Source organism: Aedes albopictus, chromosome 2, assembly GCF_035046485.1.
Source record: "Aedes albopictus strain Foshan chromosome 2, AalbF5, whole genome shotgun sequence".
NCBI classification, from domain to species: Eukaryota; Metazoa; Arthropoda; class Insecta; order Diptera; family Culicidae; genus Aedes; species Aedes albopictus.
Window position 1 is genome coordinate 2,205,236 of NC_085137.1, and position 24,608 is coordinate 2,229,843.

Genomic DNA, 24,608 nt, shown 5'->3' on the forward strand with positions numbered 1-24,608 from the left:
GACAGAGTAACCGGTGTAGTGAAGTGCCTCATTCCTAATGGGATTTAATTGTTCTTCTAGAACGTAGCAACACAGTAGTAATGGCTAAATCTAAACTTCCGATGTCTCGGCGGGAGTAAAATAGATCTTTGAGAGCGGTAAGAACTATGCTTCCACGAGGTTCTAACAATATGCCGAAATTGTGCTAAATGGTTCTACTAAAGTGCTTTGTTGCCTGTAACAGGCCTTTCTTTTGTACCAGTGATATCCATGGTGGTGCTATGGATCGTTATGGTGGTGGTGTTGTGGTGCGGATACGTCTATGGCGTGCTAAGCAGCGGGGTCGCCGGCACGGCGCCGGTAGGCTTTTTACCCCAATCTGTCCGGACAGGCCAGGTCTTTGCTGTCGCCGAGGGATACACCTCCACACTTCATTACAGACCAACACAACCCTAGATAAGGACAATTAGGCTAAGTCTTCAATAAATGTAAGTACTCACTCCATTTCTATCATCCCAGTATTATGTGAAACTTGAATTTCTTTATTGAATTGATATGGCTCGTTAAGGTCAGCGATGGTTCCGCTTTTTCCTTGAACCTGATTCTTTGCTGCAAGTCAAGCATTTGGGTCGGGGGACCAATGCTCGCAGAAACCGTTCTATATTATCAAAAATTTGTCTCCATGTCTCATGCGCCCTCTGTAGGGAGGTGACAACCTATTCCATAGCCTTCAACAAAACTGGAGAAAGACTAATTGGTCTATATGCTTTCGGATGCGTCTCTTGTCTCACTTCTCCTTTTTTTTTGGTATTAAAAATAACTTTTACAAGTCTTTATTTAGATGGAACGCAATTCAATCTCAAACTAGCCTTGAACATCTCAATAAGTGACGGAACCAGCACCGCTTCTCCGATTTGCTGGAAATATCCCATCAACTCCTGCAGATTAAAAAGGCTGCAAAGAACTAATCGGATTTTCCACTCTGACCTTTGTGAAGATTTCATCAGCTAAATCTGAGGCGGTGTTTACTGTACTATTTGATTCCGTTGAGTTTATGCTAGGACATCCTACACCTTCCAGAGATCATTGGAATCCACGCTAAGAACCGAACCTGGAAAATGGGTTTCCATTATTAAATCCAAAGTTTCGCGAGGAGTTTTGGTAAAAGCTCCATCGTCACGCTTCAGATTTCCCAATTCATTTGCATGATCTTTTGCAAGCGTTTTTTGTAGTCTAGCAACTACAGGAGTACTGCTTATGTTTTCACATGTCAGCACCCAAGATTTTCTATTAGATTTTCGTATTTCGTTGTTGTACTCAGTCAGGGATTTCCTATACTGAATCCAATCTCCCGTTTGTTTCGCTCTATTGAACATTTTACGAGAAAATTTTCTTAGGCGATCCACTTTAAAGTTCTACCATAGCACGTCTCTAGTAGAAGACGATTGTATGGTGGGACATTACTGTTGTTAAAGGAATTGATGATACTTTCACTTACCCTTTGAGAACACGATTGCAACTTTTGGGTTGAATCGATAGTTTCTCCCATTGTAAATGAATGGGAATTCAACAATTCTACATATTGATCCCAGTTTGTCTTCCTGGGATTTCTAAATGTAGTTCTACAATAATCTCCACCGCTCCAATTGAAGATTATGTGTTTATGGTCAGATAGCGAAATCTTATCTGACACGTGCCAGTTTGTCAAAGATTGCAGCATTGCACATTGTTAGATCCAAGACCTCTTGTCTGATTGCATTTGTTGGAAGACAGATAGTCTAATAGTGACATAATGACTCACCTCGACTGTTAATATCCGTACTATCCCAAACCGTGTGATGCACATTGGCGCCACAGCTAACGATGAACGATTTGTTGTTTTCTTTACAGAATTGAACAAATATGCGATCTCAGGAAGAGGTACCTCAGGAACATCACCAGGAAAGTAAGCTGAAGCCACAGCGATCTCAGTTTTACCCCTAGTCGTTGATTCCACTACCATGACCGCAACAATGTCCCTTCTGATAAACTCTGTAATAGGATAGCATTTTAACGTTTTACGTACTAGGACAGCAGATCTGGAAGAATCTTGTTGCTCATCATAAAATAGTTTACTATTTTGTGTCAGAACACCAAGAATCTTTCGTTTATTGGACCACGGCTCTTGAATAAGCGCCACTTCCAGTCCTTCTGTTTTACCTTCGACTCAACACAGCAGAATCACCTTTTGCGTGATAAAGGCTTACCTGTACAAACTTGATTCCTGTCATGTTAAGCCTCGGAATTGAGACTTAATAAAAGTAGCCGATATCCCGGAGACAAATAAGGTCCACTGCGTCATTGCTACGTTTAACACAGTAAGGGCAAAACACTGTGGAGGGTGCCCTGGTACTCCACAGGTACCGTTAGCGGCTAGGTTTTTATTGGACCCCCCCCCCTAACCATTCATTTCTAGGCACGGTACGCATTAAGCCGCTTGACACCTTGAATTAGGGGTCACCTGTTAGTAGACTCTTACCACCGGAACAGACCGTAGTATTATTCTTAGCCAGTTGAAGGAACTGCTACCGACACTACACGGCTATCTAGGCGGCGTCTTGCATATATAACACCCAGCTATTTATACGTTTGCTATAAGAAATCAATTTGTGGTCGTCAACAGTATATTTTTTAAATTGGAATTTATGGAAAACAATTTGTTCAAATATTGGGAAATGCACAGTGGATGTAAAATACAAATGGTGAAGAATTGGCACCCTCAGCCTCTTAGGAACCTTTCTACTGCAAGCTACTATACTAATATCTACTCTTTTTTACCTTTGGTTAATTGATGCACTGCTAGTTTAACACGTGAGAAATTTCCTCGACCAATATCTCCACAAAATCTATAGAAGCCGATCCTACGACCTAAAGCGACCTGTTAGTAGAAATACATATCCATAAATAATCTCAGTGGTTTTATTGAACAGTTTGTTTCGAAAAGTACGTGCATTTTTCTAAACATAGTTAATAATGTTATATGAGCAGGTATATATTTGAATGAGTTTTCAAATACATCTTCAACCAGGAAATATTAACACTTTTTTATTTGTATTATCATGCATCTTTTGAAATTTTTGTTCGTTCACATAATGACTAATAAGTTGCATGCAGTATTATACACACTAAATATGAGCACATACCAAGGGGGTGGACAGCTTTGCTCAGAGCAAGCTTTTGTTGATCGAGCAACTGTGAGTTGCTCCCGTTTGCTCCCATTTGCTCAAACAATAGAAATACACTAGAACTCCAATGGCGCTGTAGTCACTTTTCCTATTCAATTTAATTAATAACTTTAATTATAATAAGTGGTTGTTTATATGTGTCCTTCTTGTAGAGGATCTTTTGTTTTGGTAAACAAAATTAATTTGACACTTCTAGGACCGCTACTGACGCTGTAAAGACGTGGCAAACTAGATGTTAGTCACACGAACAGTCGCGACATTGGACTTCTGTGGGTAGTTATTCTAATACTCAAACCAAGGCTCAAATAGTTTTCGCTGATCCAAGTAGTCAGACGTATGCCAAACACTCGATCCGTCAATCTTGGTTGGATTGGAAGTCTCGTGTCACGATAGAAACAAAGATTTTTATCCTGAACCATAAAGTATTCAATGATAGCGGAATGACTTTGCATGGAAGTGGTTCAATTTGCTCAAATAAATCTTATTACGGCAGTTGATCTACTTCAAACCTTCAAGAGATGCGTCTACCAAAGGCAGCTTTTGCAAGGCCCGGTTTGTCTCAGGCAAGAAAATCTTAGCCAGTTACAGGCTGGGTGAGCATGGGTGACCGTACACTTCGTAGTTTCTACTCCGTGATTGACCTGATCTAGCGAAATTGCACAGAGAACCAATAGGCTTGGGGCTTGTGATTCGCCACCATCCTCAATGTACACGTTTCGTGACCAGTTACAGGCTGGGTTCCGCAAAAGTATCGCCATTAGCATACGCATACTGCAGACATTTTTTAACCAACACCAGTGGGTGAATTCTTGAAAAAGGGTTTTTCTTGTTGATGAGCATAGAAAGGAATTTATGCAATTCAGTATCATAATTTCTATTTTATATAACTCATTTCGGTATCATAATGACCAACTTTTCCGCACTAGATCATTATGCAACTGAAATGAGTTGCATAATGAAAAATAGTTGCATAATGCTTATAATGCAACTCATTTGGGTTGCATTATGAACATTATGCAATTCAAATGAGTTGCATAATGAAAAAATCATTGCATAAAGTTTTGTATGGAGCTCGTTGCAAAATTAAATTTTTTCAGCACTCTTCGTATTTATGCAACTCGGCAAGCCTCGCTGGATAAATGTACGACTCATGCAGAAAAAATCAACTTTTTGCAACTCGTCACATAAATAACTATTGCGCACCGGAATTCGCCCACAGGTTCACTGAGTTACCTTTTATCACATTTTACAGAAAAAAAACTCATAAAAAGTACGGATAGGGTATCCTGCAGGCGGAACATGAATGTTTTATTGCGTAAACAAATCAATTATATGGTTGCTATGTGCGGCTAACGCTATGCTGAGCAAAGCGAGCTGCTCCGAGTTGCTCAAATTTTACTCAAGATCAGCGCAGAGAGCAAAAGCTGTCTTCCCCCTTGGCACATACATTAAAATTCTAATGGATGAAACGCAAAGCTAAAAATTCATTACATTCAAAAAATTCATAGAATAAATATATTCGACAATTACCTAGAAAAAATATTTCAATAACAACAACATCACAATCCAGTCTCCAGTCTCCAGTTAGCCTAGTGGTTAAGGCTATGGATTGCCAATCCGGAGACGGCGGGTTCGATTCCCGTTCCAGTCGGGAAACTTTTCTCGACTCCCTGGGCATAGTGTGTCATTGTGCTTGCCTCACAATGTACAAATTCATGCAATGGCAGGCAAAGAAAGCCCTTCAATTAATAACTGTGGAAGTGCTCAAAGAACACTAAGTTGAAGCGAGGTAGGCCAAGTCCCAGTGGGGACGTAGTGCCATAAAGAAGAAGAAGATCACAATGAAAGTGAAAAGAAAATCGGGTTAAGTACTGTTCATTTTAATTCCACCACGAACTTTTATCCTTTGACAGATACGTATTTCGATCTCAACTGTAGAGTCGTCTTCAGTGTCTCGTACTCGATTCGACTATGAGACACTGAAGACGACCTTACAGTTGAGGTCGAAAAACGTCTCTCCCAATGGATGCACCACAGACAAACAGACGCAACACTCTGTTGTCTTATCGTACACCTATATAACGGTCTATTTAAAAAATTGATAGTTGGCCAACTGTCCACCCGTGACGCTCGCATCGTTTTTGTTCGAGTTTGACGTTTGCTCACTATCGCCACCTAGTTGATGATAGGCCAAACTTTTAGCATTGGGCGAAATTTTTCCGAGACTATAATACGAAGCGAAAACTGTTCGAAATGTTACGTCTGTTTAATCTTAGTAGAATTAAAAGGAACAGTACTTACACGATTTTATTTTTACTTACAGTTATTCCACTAACACGCCCAGGTTCATCATTGATCATTCAATTAGAAGCAATTTTGTTAAGAAAAAATCTTCATATTTAAGCATTGTGATGGAACAAGTCATCGTTTGGTTCTTCAATGGTAGCTGTTCGCCGAAACAGCCTGATGAATTGAGTATCACTATTTATCACAGCGTACCACTGCCCAACTCATTCGGCTTGCGTAATAACAATTGAACGCCAACGCCGAAGACAGGCAAAAGAGAATGAGTAGCCGAGTTTCATAGTAAACAGTCGATTCAGATTTGTTGTTTAGAGCCTGCTAATGTTTTTGGTTTTCTTATAAACTATAGTAAAAAGGCTTCTACGGAATAATCTTAACATTAAGTTGTGTGTAGATCAGAACATAGTACGGAGACAGAATTGTAAGTAACTGAATGAATTCGATATAAAACCTATCCTAACAATAAAACATTTATAGCTTTAAGCTGATCATACTAAATTCTGTGATTTGATGACTGCTGGAAGAACTCCCAACGTATCTACCGCAACAGTACCATTTGTATCCCTTCAAAAACAATTAACATTTTTGTTTCCTATTTATATTTCTTATGGTGAACTTCTTTTAATTTTGAAGAAGCGGCAAATAAGGTATTGTGAGCGTTTGAGTGTCTTCACCATAAAAATAGCAACGCATTACCTTATCTTGATATATACTCAGGTTTGGCAATGAATGAGTACACTCATTGCACAATTATGGGTCACACACAATTATTAGTCACTTTCCACTTGAATAGATAAATACTAATTAATTGCAAGATTTTGTTAGCCATTATCATTTTTCGTTGATGAAATAATTTATTTTGTGTCACTATACGTATCGCACACAAGCTTATACGTCAAAACGTACCTATTTTCAGTAATTTTTTGTTCGGAGTAAAACCATCTGTCAAAGTAACGCTTCGATTGTGAACATCAGAAAGTGCGTGCGCTGTTTTCGTAAGCTCTGTAGAAGCAAGCTTTAGTGATTTTCGAGTGCGAAATGGTATCGTCACCAGAACAAAGGTATAATTTACGTTCTAAATGTAGAAATTCATGTGACTGCAGCTAATTAAAGCTTATTTTAGGCAAAATTTAAATGACTCATTATTGTGACAAGGAACACCGAAAATCACACAATTATGGGTCACTTTTTGTGCAGCATGATATTGACAGTTCTGCGTACATGAGCTTTGCATACTTTTAGGCGTTTATCAGTGGTTGTGTTGGAGATTTTGTCCCAATTTTGAAAAATTGATTCCAAATCGTGAAAACACGCTTCGTTAAGAGGTTTGAGACCAGTTTTAGATTCCACTATAGTTGATCTATCTAGAATAAGTGACCATTCATTGAAAAAATAGACAAAACATTATTGTTGAGCCGATTCCTCTTGAGTGACCCATAATAGGCAACAAATTGACCCATAATTGTTACACAGCCAATTTTGACCCATAATTGAGGTTTTCATTATTCATCAACATTTCAGTAATTTTCACCGCCTAAAGTAAATTTTACAAGCAGATTTTAATATAAAACAATAAAAAGGAGTTTCAATGAAGAGAATTTAAAATAAAAATAATGAAAGAGTTATTTTTGTATGAAAAACGGTTCATATTATGAAATGATTGCTCCTTGAGTGACCCATAATTGTGCAATGAGTGTATTTTGTTTTTGATCAAAATTTATTTGAATAGCAATTTTGTTGTTTTTTACTTTATTTTACCATAAGGCCGGAACATTTCTCATTCTCTTAAGAAGAAAATCGTGTTAAGTACTGTTCCTATGAATTCCACTAAGATGGATGCACAGATACGTATTTCGACCTCAACTGTAAGGTCGTCTTCAGTGTCTTGTACTTGACTCGACTCAAGTCGATGCAATTACGGCACTGATTGTTTCTATTTTTTCTCAACAAACGAGCTCACTTATAACAAAAAAACATGAAAACAAAAAAAAAGGATAAATATGACAGCACGGTGTTGATTAAATGTAACAGCCTCCCTGTTACCTATGTTATGCTATGGACTGGTTGTATTTGGTGAAAGATAGTTCTTCTAAAGGATAAACCTACGGGGATAGTGTTATTTTTGCTAACTGACATTTGTACCTTAAAAGCATGAGACAATGATTGATGATTCCATCAGTTTTCGATTAACGTCCTGTTTTGCGTTAATATAGTAATTGGGTTGCCTTCTGATCGCACCTTATATCATGCATGCACGAAAACTCATACTCATAAGTCTCCATTACTAGATATTCGAAGGATATTTATTATTGCATATTGTAGCATAATTGTATATGGCAGCAAGAAAACAGCAAATGAAAATAGAAAGCAAGGCCAACAATATAAAAAGCTTAATGAGATTTTTTTTTGCAAACACATACGTTTCTTCGAATGAGTGTAATCAGTTTCGTACCTTTTAATTCCGCCCTAATTGCTTATCCTTTGACAGATACGCGTATTTCGACTACCACTTGTAATCTTCCTCAGTGTCTGACAGTGATAACTGACAAGTGGTAGTCGAAATACGCGTATCTGTCAAAGGATAAGCAATTAGGGCGGAATTAAAAGGTACGAAACTATCACGCTGACCTGGGATCGAATCCCACTCCCGACAAACTCACAAAATGTGAGTCTTCCTTCGGAAGGGAAGTAAAGCATGGGTCCCGAGATGAACTAGCCAAGGGTTAAAAATCTCGCTAATACAGATAAAAAAAAGGTACGAAACTGATTACACTCATTCGAAGTTAAAGTTGTAAGCCAACCAAGAAGCCAACTGATAATATGTAAAGTTTTCTCCGGCCTAATATACTCATGCTTAGGGTCCATTATGCTCCTAACTCCCCTAAAAGGCCTTATCTGTTTTTTTTTGTTGGTCTCAAAATATTTCTAGTATTTTTCAACGTTTTTTAGTAAAAGAAGAGGCTGTAAACAATGGCTGAATAACAAGTCGCTTAAAACAAAGCAATTGGATTATAGATCAGGTCCAAATTATTAAATAATTTCACTAGATTTGATGTTTTGGTGCTGTTTCTCAAAACAATGAATAATTGCTTCATTGCAAACACCTCAAAAGCATTGGCTGATTATTTTGAAAAAAAAAAAAGATCGATCATTTATATTTTAGTAAGTTTAAAATTCTTCAATATCTAGTAGTGGAACGTATTTTAGAAATAAAACCTTTATTAGGGTAAAAGTAGGAAAAATAACTTACCTCTTGGGAGCACCTTGGGTCATTTTGCAACGCTGTTGTGTAGCGTTGATACACAGGAGTGTTTGGCCGGACATCTTCCTGCATCACTAGATCTCGTTCCACTTTAATGAAAGTTTAATAGATACAAAGTTAGAAAACTATTTGCACAAACATTTGTTGAAACTGTTGCATATCCTACACTAAATAAATTGCTCTCGCTCTTCATATACATTTGATCATAAGAGATGGATATATTTGCGGTGCAAGTTAAGGGAAGGATGAAATATGATCGAAGAGATTTGAATTACCTTGCTTTTTTATCACTCGATGTTTACGTAATATGGAATCAACTAGTTAAATTTCCCATGGGTGGGATGAACTTGTCTATGGCAGAAAACCCATGAATGAAGAGGTAAAAGATTCTAATGCTAGTTCCCAAGGGTACTTCAGCAAATATAAAGATTGAGTAAGTTGCTCCATCGCTTGATTACTTCGTAGCAATTTAGTAGACGCTAGTTCTATGTATGGAAGTTTACTATTTATACATTTCTAAGAACGACATTCAACTCAAAACATTCATTATGCATGGTTGCTTATACTGTTGCAGAATATCCATAACATGGACATTATTTTTAATACGTTCCAAAATTGTAACAGTACTGTGCCAAAAATGTTGAAAAATGTAATTAATAGTAAAACTTTCAGCTTTATGCAGATATTATGAAGTAAGAATATACATACATTTTTAAACATTATTGACATAAAAATTGAACTTCTACCAAAACTACTCAATATTATTTACGACATTTTCAATCCGGTCTATATCCCCCTAAGATATAAAAAATGTTTTTTTTTTGTATTCGTGAATTTTAACTTAGGTCAATGCTTCATGCACAAAAAAAATGAATGAGTAAATGTAACTACAATAGCACATCCCCACATAAACTTCTATGATCATCGAGTAGACAAAACTTTGCTCTACTTGATGATCATCAATATTTTTGTGGGCATGTTTTGGATTTTAAGAAACCATCAAGAAAAGGTTTTGTTAACAAAACCTATTTTGTTGTTATTCAAACTCAAAGAATTTAATATTCGTATAAATAACTCACCATTGATATTGCGGTTGAACTCATAAATTTTGCTTGTTCCAATCATAACATCATGTTGACAGTCAGGATATGCTCTTGTTCAATTTCTAGCGGGATTGATTTCTGCTTTGCCGATTTGAATAGAAAACTGAGCCTAAAAAGCATTAGATATTATAAATCAAAACTTTCACTGTAATCGTCTTTTTAAGCAAACAAAAAATCATTTTTGAAGAGAAAACCAACTCTGCTTTAGCAAGAGTGCTTCTCTCAGAAGCAATAATTTGACTAAATATTAATGCCGTGAGTAGCTTGGGGGTAGGAATACATCTTGAACGAATGCTATGAAATGTATTGGTCACAGGGTGGTTCATAATTTTACTGGTGTGATAGTAAAACCTGTCAGTTGAAATGTATTTCCCTAGGAAAGCATTTAAAATTTACTCTTTTTTTATCTAATACAAAGGGCTGCAAAACGGTGAGTCGATAAGGAGAGCGTCCAACATAGCTTTGTTCCTCACAAGCAGGGATGGCATGTCACGCAGAAACTGTGCCCATTTACGCTCATCTTTCACTGAACTTCTCACTTTCATTTTTCTTACAAAAGAGAAAGAGAAAAAACGCACAATAAAATGTACATAGTTTCTCTCACGCAGAGTTTTTGTGCGGGTGATTAGAGTGCTGCGTGAGAGCAATGAGAGCCCGCAGATCATAATCCCAGTGCGCAATTTCTGCGCGCACGCAGAAAAAACAGAACTCAGTGCACACGCAGTGTGTTCAAAGGGGTCAGTGTTGTTTGAGCATTTGGTGAACCGAATGCATGCCAGTGAGTCTAAAACCAGGGGTATCAAATCCTGTGATATCAGAGACAAGCATACGTCTTAAGCTGGTCAAGAACTTACAGTTGATGAATATTTTGGTTCCAAATTCCACCAAAAGGCTGTGCTAGTGAGCTAACAAATTTTGTTTTTCAAATATATCAGGAAAATTTGCAAAAAATAGGACGCAATCAGTGAAGTACTAGATTGAAAGTAGTGAGCTGGATTTTTGTATGGTGAGATGATCAGTTCTCCATTTCTGCAATGAAATGGTGCAAACAGCGTGGGTTATATGATTTCTTGACTAATTTGATGCTGTTTGAGCAAAAGTTTGGATAACCGTGTTGTTGAAGTTGCAAGAAATAAATAATACAACCACACAGTTACCCAAACTTTTGCTCAAATAGCATCAAATTAGTCAAGAAATCATATAACCCACGCTGTTTGTACCATTTCATTACAGAAATGGAGAACTGATCGTCTCACCATACAAAAATCCAGCTCACTACTTTCAATCTAGTACTTCACTGATTGCTTCCTATTGCAACGAAATTTCAATCTCATATATCTCATGATCCTGATTACTTACACCGAGAAAAATTTCTACTCAATGACTGAGTTGGCCTTACTCAGAAATCGAGAAATCCTTTGTTTTCTTACTCAGTTTCGGCTAAAAGTGGGACAACCCATTGGCAATGGGTTGTCCCACTTTTAACGGAAACTGAGTAAGAAAACAAAGGATTTTTCGATTTCTGAGTAAGACCAACTCAGCCACTGAGTAGAAATTTTTCCCTGTGTAGAGAGTTGGTGTCTTCGGCAAAGTTGTTTGGCTGGTCAAGGACTAACCGATAATAAAACTTAAGATTCAAAATTCCACCGCTAGGCGGTGCTAGTGAATTAGCAAATTTTATTTTTCATATATATCAGGAAAATTTGCAAAAAATTGCAACTAGCGCCGCCTAGCTGCAGAAACTTGAACCAAACGGTAATTATTCTGAAAGCCCTTGATATACCAAACAATTTTGCCGAGGACACCATCATTCTAAAGAATCAGAGTACTGAGATATGTGAAATGTAAAATTTGTACGCTCTCTTGCACCGCCTAGCGGTGAAATCACGAATCATACGGCCTATATTGTGAAAGCCCATGACCAGCTGAACTACTTTGCCGAAGAAACCAACTCTCTAAGTAATCAGGATCCTGAGATATATTGGATGGAAATTTTGTCAGTGTTGCATCTGCTTGTCTAAGATATCACATAAATCACAGACAAATGGATATGTGACACTAATGAAATTTCAATCTCATATATCTCATGATCCTGATTACTTAGAGAGTTGGTGTCTTCGGCAAAGTTGTTTGGCTGGTCAAGGACTAACCGATAATAAGGCTTGAGATTCAAAATTCTACCGCTAGGCGGCGCTAGAGAGCAAACAAATTTTAAATTTCGCATATCTCAGCATCCTGATTTTGTAGAAAGATGGTGTCTTCGGCAATATTGTTTAGCAGATCATGGGCTTTCAGAATAATTACCGTTTGGTTCAAGTTTCTGCAGCTAGGCGGCGCTAGTTGCAGTTTTTTGCAAATTTTCCTGATATATATGAAAAATAAAATTTGTTAACTCACTAACACCGCCTAGCGGTGGAATTTTGAATCTTAAGTTTTATAATCGGTTAGTCCTTGACCAGCCAAACAACTTTGCCGAAGACACCAACTCTCTAAGTAATCAGGATCATGAGATATATGAGATTGAAATTTCGTTAGTGTCGCATATCTATTTGTCTGTGATTTATGTGATATCTTAGACAAGCAGATGCATTTGCTACTAGACGGCGTAATAGGGTACTGCATTGTTTTGATTTAGTATGGGATTTTGACGTTTCTTGGCCTTGTTGTTTACAAAACTTCTATAAGAGTGAAAGAGAAGGAGAGAATTTCATGCAGTGCCCTATAGTACTTTCATACTCCCTGTGGTACACACAGTATTGCACTGGAAGCACGACTGAGTGCGCACTCAACGAATTTTTGTGTGCACATTTTCTGTGCGCACAAAATGTGCACGCAGAAACTGAAAAACATGCTTGTTCTATCATTTGTTTGAGCACTCATTTTGAGTGTGCCGCTGATGGATGCCAGAGAGTGAGCGGCTGGTTTGTGTGTGAAAAAAGTTGCGTAGTTCACCCTCGCTCTCGTTGAAAGTCGTGTGTAGAGTGTATGTTTTCTCTTCTCACGTTTCGCACTGAGGAGCATGCCATCTCTGCTCACAAGTACCTACCTCATGCTTCCACGGGTCAAACGATGACAACGACCGCCAGCTAAGAGTTGTGTGCTTAGCTGGTAGTGCAGGCTGGGCACTGTTGTCCTTCTGACTTCAGCTAGATTGAGGAGGTACGTCCCGAGCGTCTGTTCACCAAGGAGGTGCGGCTCAAACAGCGTCTGTTCTGGCATCCAGCGGCTGAGTATGAAATGCTGTATCGCGTCAGTTATACCTAAGAAGGCAACCCCTTCAACGCAATGTAGGCAGCGCGGCCCTGGCAAGGTAGGCTGCTGAAAACCTTCAAACACCCAGAAAAGCAATAGTAGAGTAAACAGATTCATTCAACGGCAACAGACCCGGCAACGAATAAAGGACAACAATTGGAAAGTCGGATCTTGGAACGTGAGAACTTTGAATGAACCCGCAGGTGTTGGGCTCCTGGCTCGTGAACTGCAGAATGTCGACGTTAATGTGGCTGCTATCCAGGAGATACGCGGGCCCAAAACTGGAGAACGCGAATTCCGAGCGGTGGATCCCATCGCCAACACTTCATTCAAGTACCACATCTACTACAGCGGCGGCGATAAGGCAGAACGCGGGGTTGGCTTTATAGTGATCGGGAAGCAGATGAAGCGAGTTATTCGGTGGAAGCCGATAAGCGACCGAATCTGTGTGTTGAGGATGAAGGGCAAATTTTTTAACTACAGCCTGATCAGCATCTATGCGCCAACGAACGACAAACCCGATTACACTAAATTCTGTTTTTACGCGATTTTTTGTTCCGCGTAAAAAAAATCGTGTAAAAAAAGTTTTCAAAACTTTTTTTATCGGATCATCCTAAAATTTTGACAGGGTATCAAGGATGATAAGAGAGATCTCTGGTAGAAAATTGAGCCCCATCGGAAGTAAATTGCGATCAGGAGAGAAGAATCTTTCCAAAAACACATCGCGTAATTTCGAGAAAATCGTGTAAAAAAAATCGTGTAAAATAAAACCGCGTAAAAAAAGATCGTGTAAAAAAAGAATTTAGTGTACATGAAGGATGAGTTCTATGAGAGCCTTGATAAGGCCTACGGAGAGTGCCCAAAACAAGATGTCAAAATAGTCATCGGATATGCAAATGCGTAGATCGGCAGAGAAAATATCTTTCGGCCAGTCATTGGAACGGAAAGCCTTCATTCTGTTACCAACGATAATGGTCTGCGCCTTGTGACATTCGGTGCTGTTAGGGGCTGTCCATAAACCACGTAATTATTTTTCTGAAACTTTTCAACCCCCCCCCCCCCCCCCCCCCCGCGTGGTCATTCGTCCATACAATTTTTTTTATTAGTCCATACAAAATGATCATTGGCCGAACCCCCCCCCCCCCCTCATGACCACGTGGTTTATGGACAGCCCCTTAGAGGGATGGCAATCAGCAGTACCAACTTCGCACGTAAGAATATCCGAAAGCACACCTGGCGACATCCGAGTGGAGACACTTCCTCGCAGATAGACCACGTGCTGGTCGACCGGCGACATTTTTCGGACGTCGGATGTGTTTCATTATCCAGGTTTTTTCAGCCTTAGCGGTTGCTGCACAGTACCACCAGAAGCTAGGCGAGAGGATAGGAGAAACCAACGGATCTGGAGATGTCATAAGCTTATGAGGAGTGACAACAACAGCGTAAGAGGTGATAGGTACCGCTCAGCGCCGCCAACGTAATGGTTGGTTTGATGAGGACTGCCAACGAGTGACGAATGAAAAGAATGCCGCCAGTAGTCGAATGCTAGTGGCCGGTACCCGGCAGAACAGGAGCAGAGTGGCAAGAGCAGAAGAGAAACGAATCCACCGCAGAAAAAAAACCGCAACACGAAGAGAGTGTTATTGCTGAAGCGCAGGAAAGTATGGACAGGAACGATATGCGGAGGTTTTATGCAACTGTCAAAAGCGCGGCACAAGACTGCGCCAGTGCCCGGCATGTGCAATGACCGGGAAGGAAATTTGCTAACAGACAAAACAATGGTGGCAGCCAAGTGAAAGAAGCACTTCAAAGATTTGTTGAATGGTAGCAGCGAAGGAGTACGCAGGAACAGGATTAACATAATGCATGACGGTCAAGAAGTGGAACCACCAAACCAACACTGGATGAGGTTAAAAAGGCCCTTTAGGAGCTGAAAAACAGCAAGGCTGCTGGGAAGGACGAGATCCCGGTCGAACTTCTTAAGCACGAAAGCGAGCAGATACATCAATCAATCCACCAGATTATTATAAATATTTGAGAGGATGATGAATTGCCCACCATCTGGTTGGATGGCCTCATATGCCCAATCTACAAGAAATGGCACAGACTGGAGGGTGCCAATTACAGAGACATTACCCTTTTAAATTCGACGTATAAGATACTGTCGCGTGTCCTGTTCCACAGACTGCGACCTCTTGAGGAGTCCTTCGTCGGCGAATACCAGGCTGGTTTTCGTGAGGGCCGATCAACGATGGATCAAATGTTTATCCTGCGGATGATCCTAGATAAATTTCAGGAATATAACTTGCAGACTCACCATCTGTTCATTGATTTTAAAGCAGCGTACGATTCAGTGAAAAGAAATGAGCTTTGGTATGAGGATATGCTTGACGATTAACTTTACCAAGACGAAGTACATGATAGCGGGTAAAGATAGAAGCAGGCCTAGTGGTGTTAGTGCTGAGGTAGTGATTGATGGGGATGTGTTTGAAGTTGTTGAAGAAATTGTTTATCTTGGAATACTTGTGACATGTGACAATGACGTTTCCCGTGAAGTGAAAAGGCGTATTGCAGTTGCGAATAGGGCATTTTACGGATTGGCCCCGGGACAACATCCTGGTAGCGTAGCTGTCGTGGCGTGGTTTACTGGGTTGGATCCGAGTCCGCGGTTGGAAAGGGGTCCTCGGCAAGGTCGGGGCAGGTGGAGGCCCCATGTCGGCACGACCTTCTGTGTACTGGTTGATAGGGCTTTACTTGCGGGAAGGTCAAATCGCTGTGCACGCGGTATCTAACTTATCTTACCGATCAGGCTAAGGCCTGGGTTGCCTCTGCTGTACATAGTAGCCGCCTCCATTCCACTCGGTCCATGGCTGTTTGTCTCCAGTTCCGCACTCTGCGTAGGGTCCGCAGATCGTCCTCCACTTGGTCGACCCACCTAGCTCGCTGCACACCACGTCTTCTTGTACCGGTCGGATGACTTTCGAGAATAATTTTTTAGTCGGGTTGCTATCCGACATCCCGATGACGTGACCCGCCTATCGTAGCCTCCCGATGTTCGCGGTGTGGACGATGGTTGGTTCTCTCAGCAGCTGATGCAGCTAGTGGTTCATTCGCCTTCTTCAAGTTCCGTCTTCCATCTGCACTCCAAAGTAGATGGTACGCAACACCTTCCGTTCGAAAACTTCAAAAGCGCGTTGGTCCTCTGCACGTAGGGTCCATGTTTCGTGCCCTTGGAGGACTACCGGACCAATCAGTGATGTTTTAGTCACCTTTCAGAAGTCATTGTTTATTTTGTATTGAATCGCTACAATTAACATATTTTGAAATTTTCCCAAATCATTCTATCATAGTAAAATAGTTTAAGGGAGTCGAAAACACTCTAAAGTTATTTTCCTTGAAAAAAAAAAAAATAAGAATTAAAATATTTCAATTTTTTTAATAATCATAAAATTTCAAAATGAAAATGAAAATGAAGCCCATATAGCCGAGGCGGTAAACGCACGGGTATTCAGCATGACCATGTTGAGGGTGACGGGTTCGATTCCCGGTCGGTCCAGGATCTTTTCGTAAAGGAAATTTCCTTGACTTTCTTGGGCATAGAGTGTCTTCGTGCCTGCCACACGATATGCGCATGCAAAATGGTCATTGGCAGAGGAAGCTCTCAGTTAATAACTGTGGAAGTGCTCATAGAACACTAAGCTGAGAAGCAGGCTTTGTCCCAATGAGGACGTTACGCCAAGAAGAGAGAGAGAGAGAGACAGAAAATTTCAAAATGTTTTCATCTCAAAAAATCCGTATCTCAAATAGGCTTCCAGGAAAAATATAAAAGTGTGAGGATGTTCAAAAATAAAAATTTGAAAAATCAAAAACCGAAATTCACAAAATCGAGTATGAGAAGAATCATCTTCCAAAACATGTTTATATCGATTTTAGATGACGAAAAATGATATTTAGATCAAAATAAAAAATTTGGGTATTAGAGGGTTTTATCAGCCAATTATCAAAGACAGCTAATGTGATCCATTTTCGGCCAAAAGGTGATTACACGTTCTAGTTGTTTACATTATAGACATATGTATTTACTTCAAGTCTCATTACTAGTTGCTAGGCAATTTTGTCTTTGACGAATACGCTGTAATAGTTCCTCCTTCCAGCATTCTTCTGGAACTCCTACTGCCCACTGTGGAACCGACGTATTTGGTAACTTAAAATCTGCCATTACATTGAGAATCTAAAAATAATTGAAGTTATGAAAATATTTCAAATATATTATGTTCTTCTCATCACCTGCTCTGCTTTTTCAGCATCTAACTCAATGTTGAGTTCAGTGGGCCTTGGTGCATTCCACACGTCCACATTGAGGAGCTCATGGGTTGATTCATCAGGTATTACAGTGTCGTTTGACTCAGATTCCTCGCTGTCATCTAATACGTTGCTGCTGTTTTCTACATTCAATGGTTGATACCCCATGTATTCATTTTCTTCGTTATATTCACTTTCGCTATCATCGGTTGTTCCATCCGCATTGATAAAAACGTCTTCTTCCATGCGAAAGTCGTTCCCATTATTTTGGTCTGGCAATTCTGGCAAGCCCATTGTTAATCTGAAAATTATTAAAAATTATAACTTCTTAATCTGAGTCGAGTATTGGGGTACATGATCCAGACAAGCTCATTCAGCGTGAATGAGATTTTTTTGAATAAACATAAATTGCAACATATTTTATATTATTTTTCCTTGTAACTCTACGTTCCCACTGGAATTTGGCCTTGTGTGCAGAATTAGCCCTAGTAGAAATTCACTAATAAAATCGAACAACATAAGATGTCTCCAACTAAGTGTTCTTTGAGCACATTCATAGGGACTTAGGGGCAAGCACAATGATACACTAATGTCCACGAAAGTCGAGTAAATTTTCCAGCCGGAACGGGAATCAAACCCCGCCGTCTGTGGAGACTAACTAACTCAGTCTAACTGGAGACCTCTTGGATTAACTGAAAAAGCACGGGAAACCGCTCAAAAACTTTCAACTCTAAACAATGCAATCCATAGCAACGTAGGACAATTTGTTTGTTGCTTAAGTCTTATCGATCTAATTTCATCGCGATTCCAGAAGAGTTAATGTATATTAGAACCAATGATAAATGAATCCAAACATTCTAAAATTATCTTTTCCGATGGAAAGGAAGTGGGAAAACAATTCCGAAACAAAGGACAAATTTTCGCTTAAGGTATGTATAGAACATATTTGTTAGTACCTCATATGCTGATGTAATTAATTATGTCTTTGCAGTTTGCTATACAATGTAATGTTAGCAATCCAATGAATGCAATGCTCAATATGCATTTTGTGAAACCCTTACTTACAAAATACAATTCGGAGATATTGAAAGCACCGAAAGAAAAATCAAGAAGAAACGATTCAATTGCAGTGCATAATCCAATAGATGCGCAAAAGTATGGTGTGTTATGCAGTAGTAATTTAGAAACACATATATTCGATGTCCAAATTCAAGAAGCGGAATATTCACGGCTAATCAATCCGTTTCTAAGTACTACATCGAAAGATTTTTGTTCTACCAAACGAATAGGAGATGACACCATAACATTTTGGAACTGGAATACACATAAAAATACTGAATCTCGTATCAACTATCTTCCCATGAGGCGGACAACACTTCCTCCTTTGAAAAAAGTAGTTTCACGAAATTATCTTTCCGAAACCAAAGCGAAGTTTTAATTCTACATATACACCCAGTTTAACAGAAATTCTGATGCACACACAAATTACTCACGTATTTCGAATCTATTTTTTTTCCTATGTACACAACAACTCTGTCAACCAGATAATGAATAAAAGAAGTGGAACAAATTTCAAGAAGTGCCTTTAATTGAGAGTGGTGTCATAATATATTATAGAAAAATAATCATCATTTAGTTTGATGCCCTTTTTTCTCATGTGTAAAATATGACATACAGTTACGAGTAGGGAACGCCTATAGATTGTGTGAAGAATTAGCATTAAGTTAAAATTCACAAATACAAAGAAATTAAAAAAAGGAACGCCTATAAATTACGTTACGTAAAATTGTCAATTGTCAATGCCCCCTCTATTTTTATATGAAAACTATGAATTTTTTGTACGGATCACCAGACTTTGCTGATCCCCCCCCCCCCTTCCTCTCCTCACATATAATTCCTGGACGTCCTTCCGTAAGAATTAACAGACTTCCATTTGTTTCATACATGATTCATAGTAAACTACTTCAACACAGCATAACTCTCCAATCTGCAACGTGATGTCACTCTCTTCTCAATATACTGCAGTCAGTCCAATTGGATTTATTTGGTTGCCGTGGCTGGCAAACAATACTATATTTTCTAAAGGGTGTGTTTGCGCTGTCGCTGACAAATAAATGAGACTTATGAAATCGCTATATTTTTAGTCTGGCAAATAGGCAAACTGGCAGTGATTGGCTTCTTTTCTTTGTAGATTTACCAACCTTCACCGTTTTTTGAAATGCAGTTCCACAGTGACGTCCCCCTGTAATATGTAGTTATTTTTTATGTTTTACTTGTTTTCTCAGTGACACAAATTCAATTGTAAAAGAAAAAACCCTGATTTATCCACCTAGCGGTGATGACGCCTTTCTCGTGCCTTCGAAAACCCATTTCAACAAAACTTAAGTCAATTGTTGATGAATATCATAAATCATATCGTTTATCTTTTTTATAAGTTTTTATTTATGTGTATTTTAACCAACTGGATCCATTTCCTCACTCCTTGGTTTTTGATTTTTAATAAAAAAAACGAAGCAATATTTTCAAAATCGGTTTTCGTACACATGTAGAGCATGGATCAATCGTTTTCACAGAAACCATTTTTGAATAAAATTTCTGCTAAAATGGAAAACTTTTTCCACCACAAAAATATTCAGAAGATACCTTGATCCATACTCTACATGTGCACGAAAACCGATTTTGAAAATATGGCTTCGTTATTTTATTAAAAATCAAATACCAAAAATATGAGAAAATGCTTCCAGTTTCGCCTTAAGTCCGCAATCTTGAATATTCTGGTCCCCATTTTTGGACTCAAGACATCTTCCCCATGTTGGAGGCTAGCCGACCATGGCCACGAAGGCCATAGCGAGGCTAGCTCCGTCGATGCCTGTTTCTTAATAATAAATAAAAAGAACGCTAGACATCTTCCATCAAACTAGACGGCTGCCGACTGATACCTCAATCTGCAACTGCCACACTCTTTATTCCATTCAGGTATATACAATTCAACAAACTTCTTCCAAAACTTCATACCTCTGCCATCTCTCCAACAATTGTACCTACCAACAATACTGCCGCCGTTCACGTACCTGAAGGTTCGACGCTACCCGAGCGTTCAACGCTACCTAACTTCCGACACCCCATACCAGATATACCCATTTTGCATAGTTTTAGAGTCTAAAACTTCATTAAACAGCCGACACCTTGAATTTTAAGACACAATCTTGGATTTTAGACCGCCATCTTGGATATTCTCGAGGCTATTTTTGGATTCCAGACAACTTCCCCATACAAAATATACCCATATTGCATGATTTCAGAGTCTAAAACTTCATCAAATAAGCGCCATCTTGAATTTGAAGCCGCCATCTTGGCGATCTAAGATCTATCTTAGATATTCTGGTAGCTATTTTTGGACTCCAGGCATCTTTTGCATACCAAATATACCCATATTGCATGGTTTTAGGGGCCTAAAACTTCATTATACAGCTGCCATCTTGAATTTCGAAACCGCCATCTTGGATTTTAGGCGGACATCTTTGATATTCTGGTCGCCATTTTCGGACTCCGGACCCCTTCCCCATATCAAATATACGCATATTGCATGGTTTTAGAGCCTTAAACTCAATTAAACAGCTGTCATCTTTGATATTGTGGTTGCCATTTTTGGACTCCGGAGCACTTCCCCAAATCAAATATACCTATTGTTGCGGCAGACTGTATGAGTTTATCTTTACACAATTCCTCCCTATCTATTATACCCCCACACTACACTACTACAACCTGAACAGTATACCACTTATATGTCTCATCATACCATCCCTGAATTCTATTAAATCAGTTAATGTTGAACTACCAAATCGTTCAGAACACTATTCCTTAAGCTCGTCCGAAAGAGTCCCTCTGTTAGCGCCAGTTCGCTCAGGTCTAAAACCCCATTCGTCCAAAGTTCATCGCTGTCGTCGCGCCGGCCAGATACGGTGTTTATTCTCAACATAAGTGGTGCCGAAACCCGGGACAATCCCGGCTAGTGATTGCGTTCCCACGGAACGAAGAAGCAATATCGAAACAATCGCTCAATTTGCCAATCCGGGTGTGATCTCATTTGCCCAGCACAATAAAGGCTATTCAACCATTGTTTTATTACGTTCCATATCATACATTGTTGAAGTGATTATTGTTCAGAGGATAGCCACGTGGTCAGTTAGCAGTGTGCTGCAGACAAAATTTAGTGATTTCGCTGTTTCATTCCTGGATCCACCGCACGCTTGGGTTGCGTCAGCCGTCGTGTGATTTCAACGATCTACCGTTTTCGGACTGTCATCTAAGCCGCTCCCAGCCTAAGCAACGTCACGCCGTAGCGAGCTATCAGGTTAAGTACGGTCAGAGCAGGTGAGTGATCTTTTGTTCAATTTTGGGGAACAATGGCTACTACCACGCGGAACAAGAAGGCCAAACAACTTAAACAATTAGTCGCCAAACGGGCAAATTTGCTCCAATCGGCGCAATTGATTCGGGAATTTGATGAGCATTTTGAAGCTTCGCAAGAAGCTGAAATTCCCTTTCGACTTGAACGCTTGGATAAGCTATGGGAGGAGCTGGAAATCGTCGACATGGAACTCGAAGCAATTCATGGTGAAGATCCTGATGCTGCTGAAACTCGCGCTTCGTTTCAAAACTTGTATTACCATTTGAAAGGATCACTGTCGAGAAAGATTCCAGGTCCTAGCCGAGCCAATCCACCTGCTCCCGTACAAACCTCTCACATTATTCCTGCTTCATCTGGTGTGCGCCTCCCAGAGTTGAAGATTCCAGAATTCGACGGAAATCCCGAAGATTGGGCTGGGTTCCATGACTTGTTCAAATCGATGATACACGATAACTGCCAGTTGTCCTACATTCAGAAGCTGCACTATCTGCGTGCTTCATTAAAGGGAGATGCGGCTCGTATAATTTCGTCCCTTTCAATTTCGGCGCACAGTTACCTTGTTGCCTGGAAACTGATCACTGATCGCTACGAGGACAAGAACCTCTTGATTAAGCAGCATATCGCTGCTCTCTTTTCGGTTTCTCCGCTAAGTCAGGAGTCTGCATCTGGGCTTTCCGAGTTAGCAGATGAATTCGAGAAACACGTTAAAATTTTGGACACACTTGAAACCAAAGCTCAGCATTGGGATTCTGTGTTGGTGGAGCTCCTATTCAGTCGTATGGACGCTACCTCACAGAAGCAATGGGAAAACACTCGCGATAAAACAATCAGACCTTTGTACGATGATCTCATCAAGTTCATTCATCAGCACTCACGTACATTGAAGTCCCTGCAGCTCTCCCAAACAGTCTGTGCTCCGGCACCGGAGATTAAGCCCATGAAATCTCGATTTGTATCGAATTATTCGGCCTCGGACCAATACCCTGGGTGTCCTGCGTGCCAACAAGCACATTTTTTGTTCCAATGTGAGATTTTCCGTGGCCAAACTCCACAACAACGGTTTGATTTGGTAAAACGGAGTAATTTGTGTATCAACTGTATCAAGGCAACCCATCAGGCTAGAAATTGCAGCAGTGGGTGCTGCAAGTATTGTCAGAAAAGACATCATACCTTGCTTCATCTCCCGTTGTCTGCGTCCTTGATAACGACTGGAGCTCCACCGCTCAATCAACCCTATCAATACACAATCCCGAAACCCAATCTGTCACATTCTCCTTCGAATCCGTTAAACAATGACCCGGATGTCACGTCGGTTAATCGTTCGCTTTCGCTGTCGTCGCCGTCGGAATTTGCGCCTCGCCTGCCCCCGTCGCGAACAGTCACATCTCCATCTACCTCCTGTCAAACCGTATCCCCAAAGTGCGTTGGTGAAACCACCGTGATTTTGTTCACCGCGCTAGTGAACATCTACGATACTTACGGAAACCGGCAGGTAGCGCGTGCACTTTTAGACAGTGGTTCTCAATCAAGCTTTATTTCCGAATCATTGTGCCAACGCCTTTCGCTAAATCGAACGAAAATAAACATGCCTGTCAACGGCATCGGTCAAGCTGTTGTAAACGTACGCTACACAGTTGCGGTGAACATTTCATCACGTTTCAATGCACAAGATTTCTACTTGGACTGTTTGGTGTTACCCAAGCTGACGGTGAACCTTCCTACGAAGACAGTGGACATCAGAACGTGGAATATTCCCAAGAATCTTCCATTAGCCGACCCACAATTCTACCAGTGCCACGGTATCGATTTAATTATCGGTGCCGAGCTTTTACCGTTCATTTTACAACCAGAACAGATTTCATTTGACGACCAGCTTCCACCGCTTCAGAAGACCAGCTTTGGATACGTTTTCTCAGGAAAGGTTCCTACACCACCAGCGGCACCAGTTACCTGCCTTGTCTCCACTTTTGACAATCTGGACGCGCAAGTGAGACGGTTCTGGGAAGTTGAAGACTTTGACGTCGGCAAATGCCTTACTGATGAAGAACAACAGTGCGAAGAACATTTCGTGTCTACGTACAGCCGCAACAGCGATGGCCGCTATGTAGTGCGTTTACCAGTTAAGAAAGAACTTCTTCCGGCTGTCGGGGATACCTGGAATACAGCAAGTCGACGATTCTCTGCTGTCGAAAGACGTTTTCGCTCCGATGAAATTCTGCAAAACAGCTACGTAGAGTTCATGGAGGACTACAAACGGCTCGGTCATATGGAGGAGGTGATGACTCGCGTCGCGTCGCCCCAGTATTTCTTGCCGCATCACGCTATACTTCGCCCTGATTCATCGACGTCAAAAATTAGGGTTGTTTTCGATGGTTCGTCTAAATGTAGCAATCAACTCTCGCTGAATGATCTGCTTCTCACTGGGCCTACAATACAGCCACCTATGCTGTGCATAGTAATCAACTTCCGTTTCCACCGCTTCGTCATGAAGGCGGACATGGAAAAGATGTTTCGCCAGATTTTGGTTCATCCTGATGACCGGAATTTGCAGCAGATTGTCTGGCGAAAGGAGGAATGCGAGCCATTGAAGATCTTCCGCTTGAGTACCGTGACCTATGGCACTTCATGCGCACCATATCTGTCAACACGAGTTCTTAACCAGCTGGCAGATGATGAAGGCCGTGAATTTCCAATTGCTGCTTCCATTATCAAAGAAGATTGCTACGTTGATGATGTCCTCACTGGAGCCAACAACATTGAAGCTCTAGTCA

General features: G+C 40.2%; 2 protein-coding genes across 6 annotated transcripts in view; both read right to left on the reverse strand.

Annotated features, from left to right (window-relative positions):
- Window positions 1–10,071, reverse strand: part of LOC109420458 (MAP/microtubule affinity-regulating kinase 3) — a 28,917-nt gene extending 18,846 nt beyond the window's left edge. The window contains exons 1-3 of one of the 2 annotated variants that reach the window (XM_029864321.2): window positions 9,849–10,071; window positions 8,758–8,858; window positions 2,797–2,896 (exon numbers count right to left, since the gene is read on the reverse strand). In XM_029864321.2, coding sequence (XP_029720181.2) covers window positions 2,797–2,896; window positions 8,758–8,858; window positions 9,849–9,894 — 247 coding nt within the window. In that variant the 5' untranslated portion in view covers window positions 9,895–10,071. The remainder of the gene's footprint in view (window positions 1–2,796; window positions 2,897–8,757; window positions 8,859–9,848) is intronic. The other variant, XM_029864323.2, reaches the window with a different exon arrangement.
- A 7,107-nt stretch (window positions 10,072–17,178) lies between these two features.
- LOC109411753 (sulfotransferase 1B1) overlaps window positions 17,179–24,608 on the reverse strand; it is a 155,783-nt gene continuing 148,353 nt past the window's right edge. The window contains exons 1-3 of one of the 4 annotated variants that reach the window (XM_062849001.1): window positions 18,920–19,064; window positions 17,412–17,727; window positions 17,179–17,355 (exon numbers count right to left, since the gene is read on the reverse strand). In XM_062849001.1, coding sequence (XP_062704985.1) covers window positions 17,209–17,355; window positions 17,412–17,720 — 456 coding nt within the window. In that variant the 5' untranslated portion in view covers window positions 17,721–17,727; window positions 18,920–19,064 and the 3' untranslated portion in view covers window positions 17,179–17,208. The other 3 variants (XM_062849002.1, XM_062849000.1, XM_029864335.2) reach the window with 3 other exon arrangements.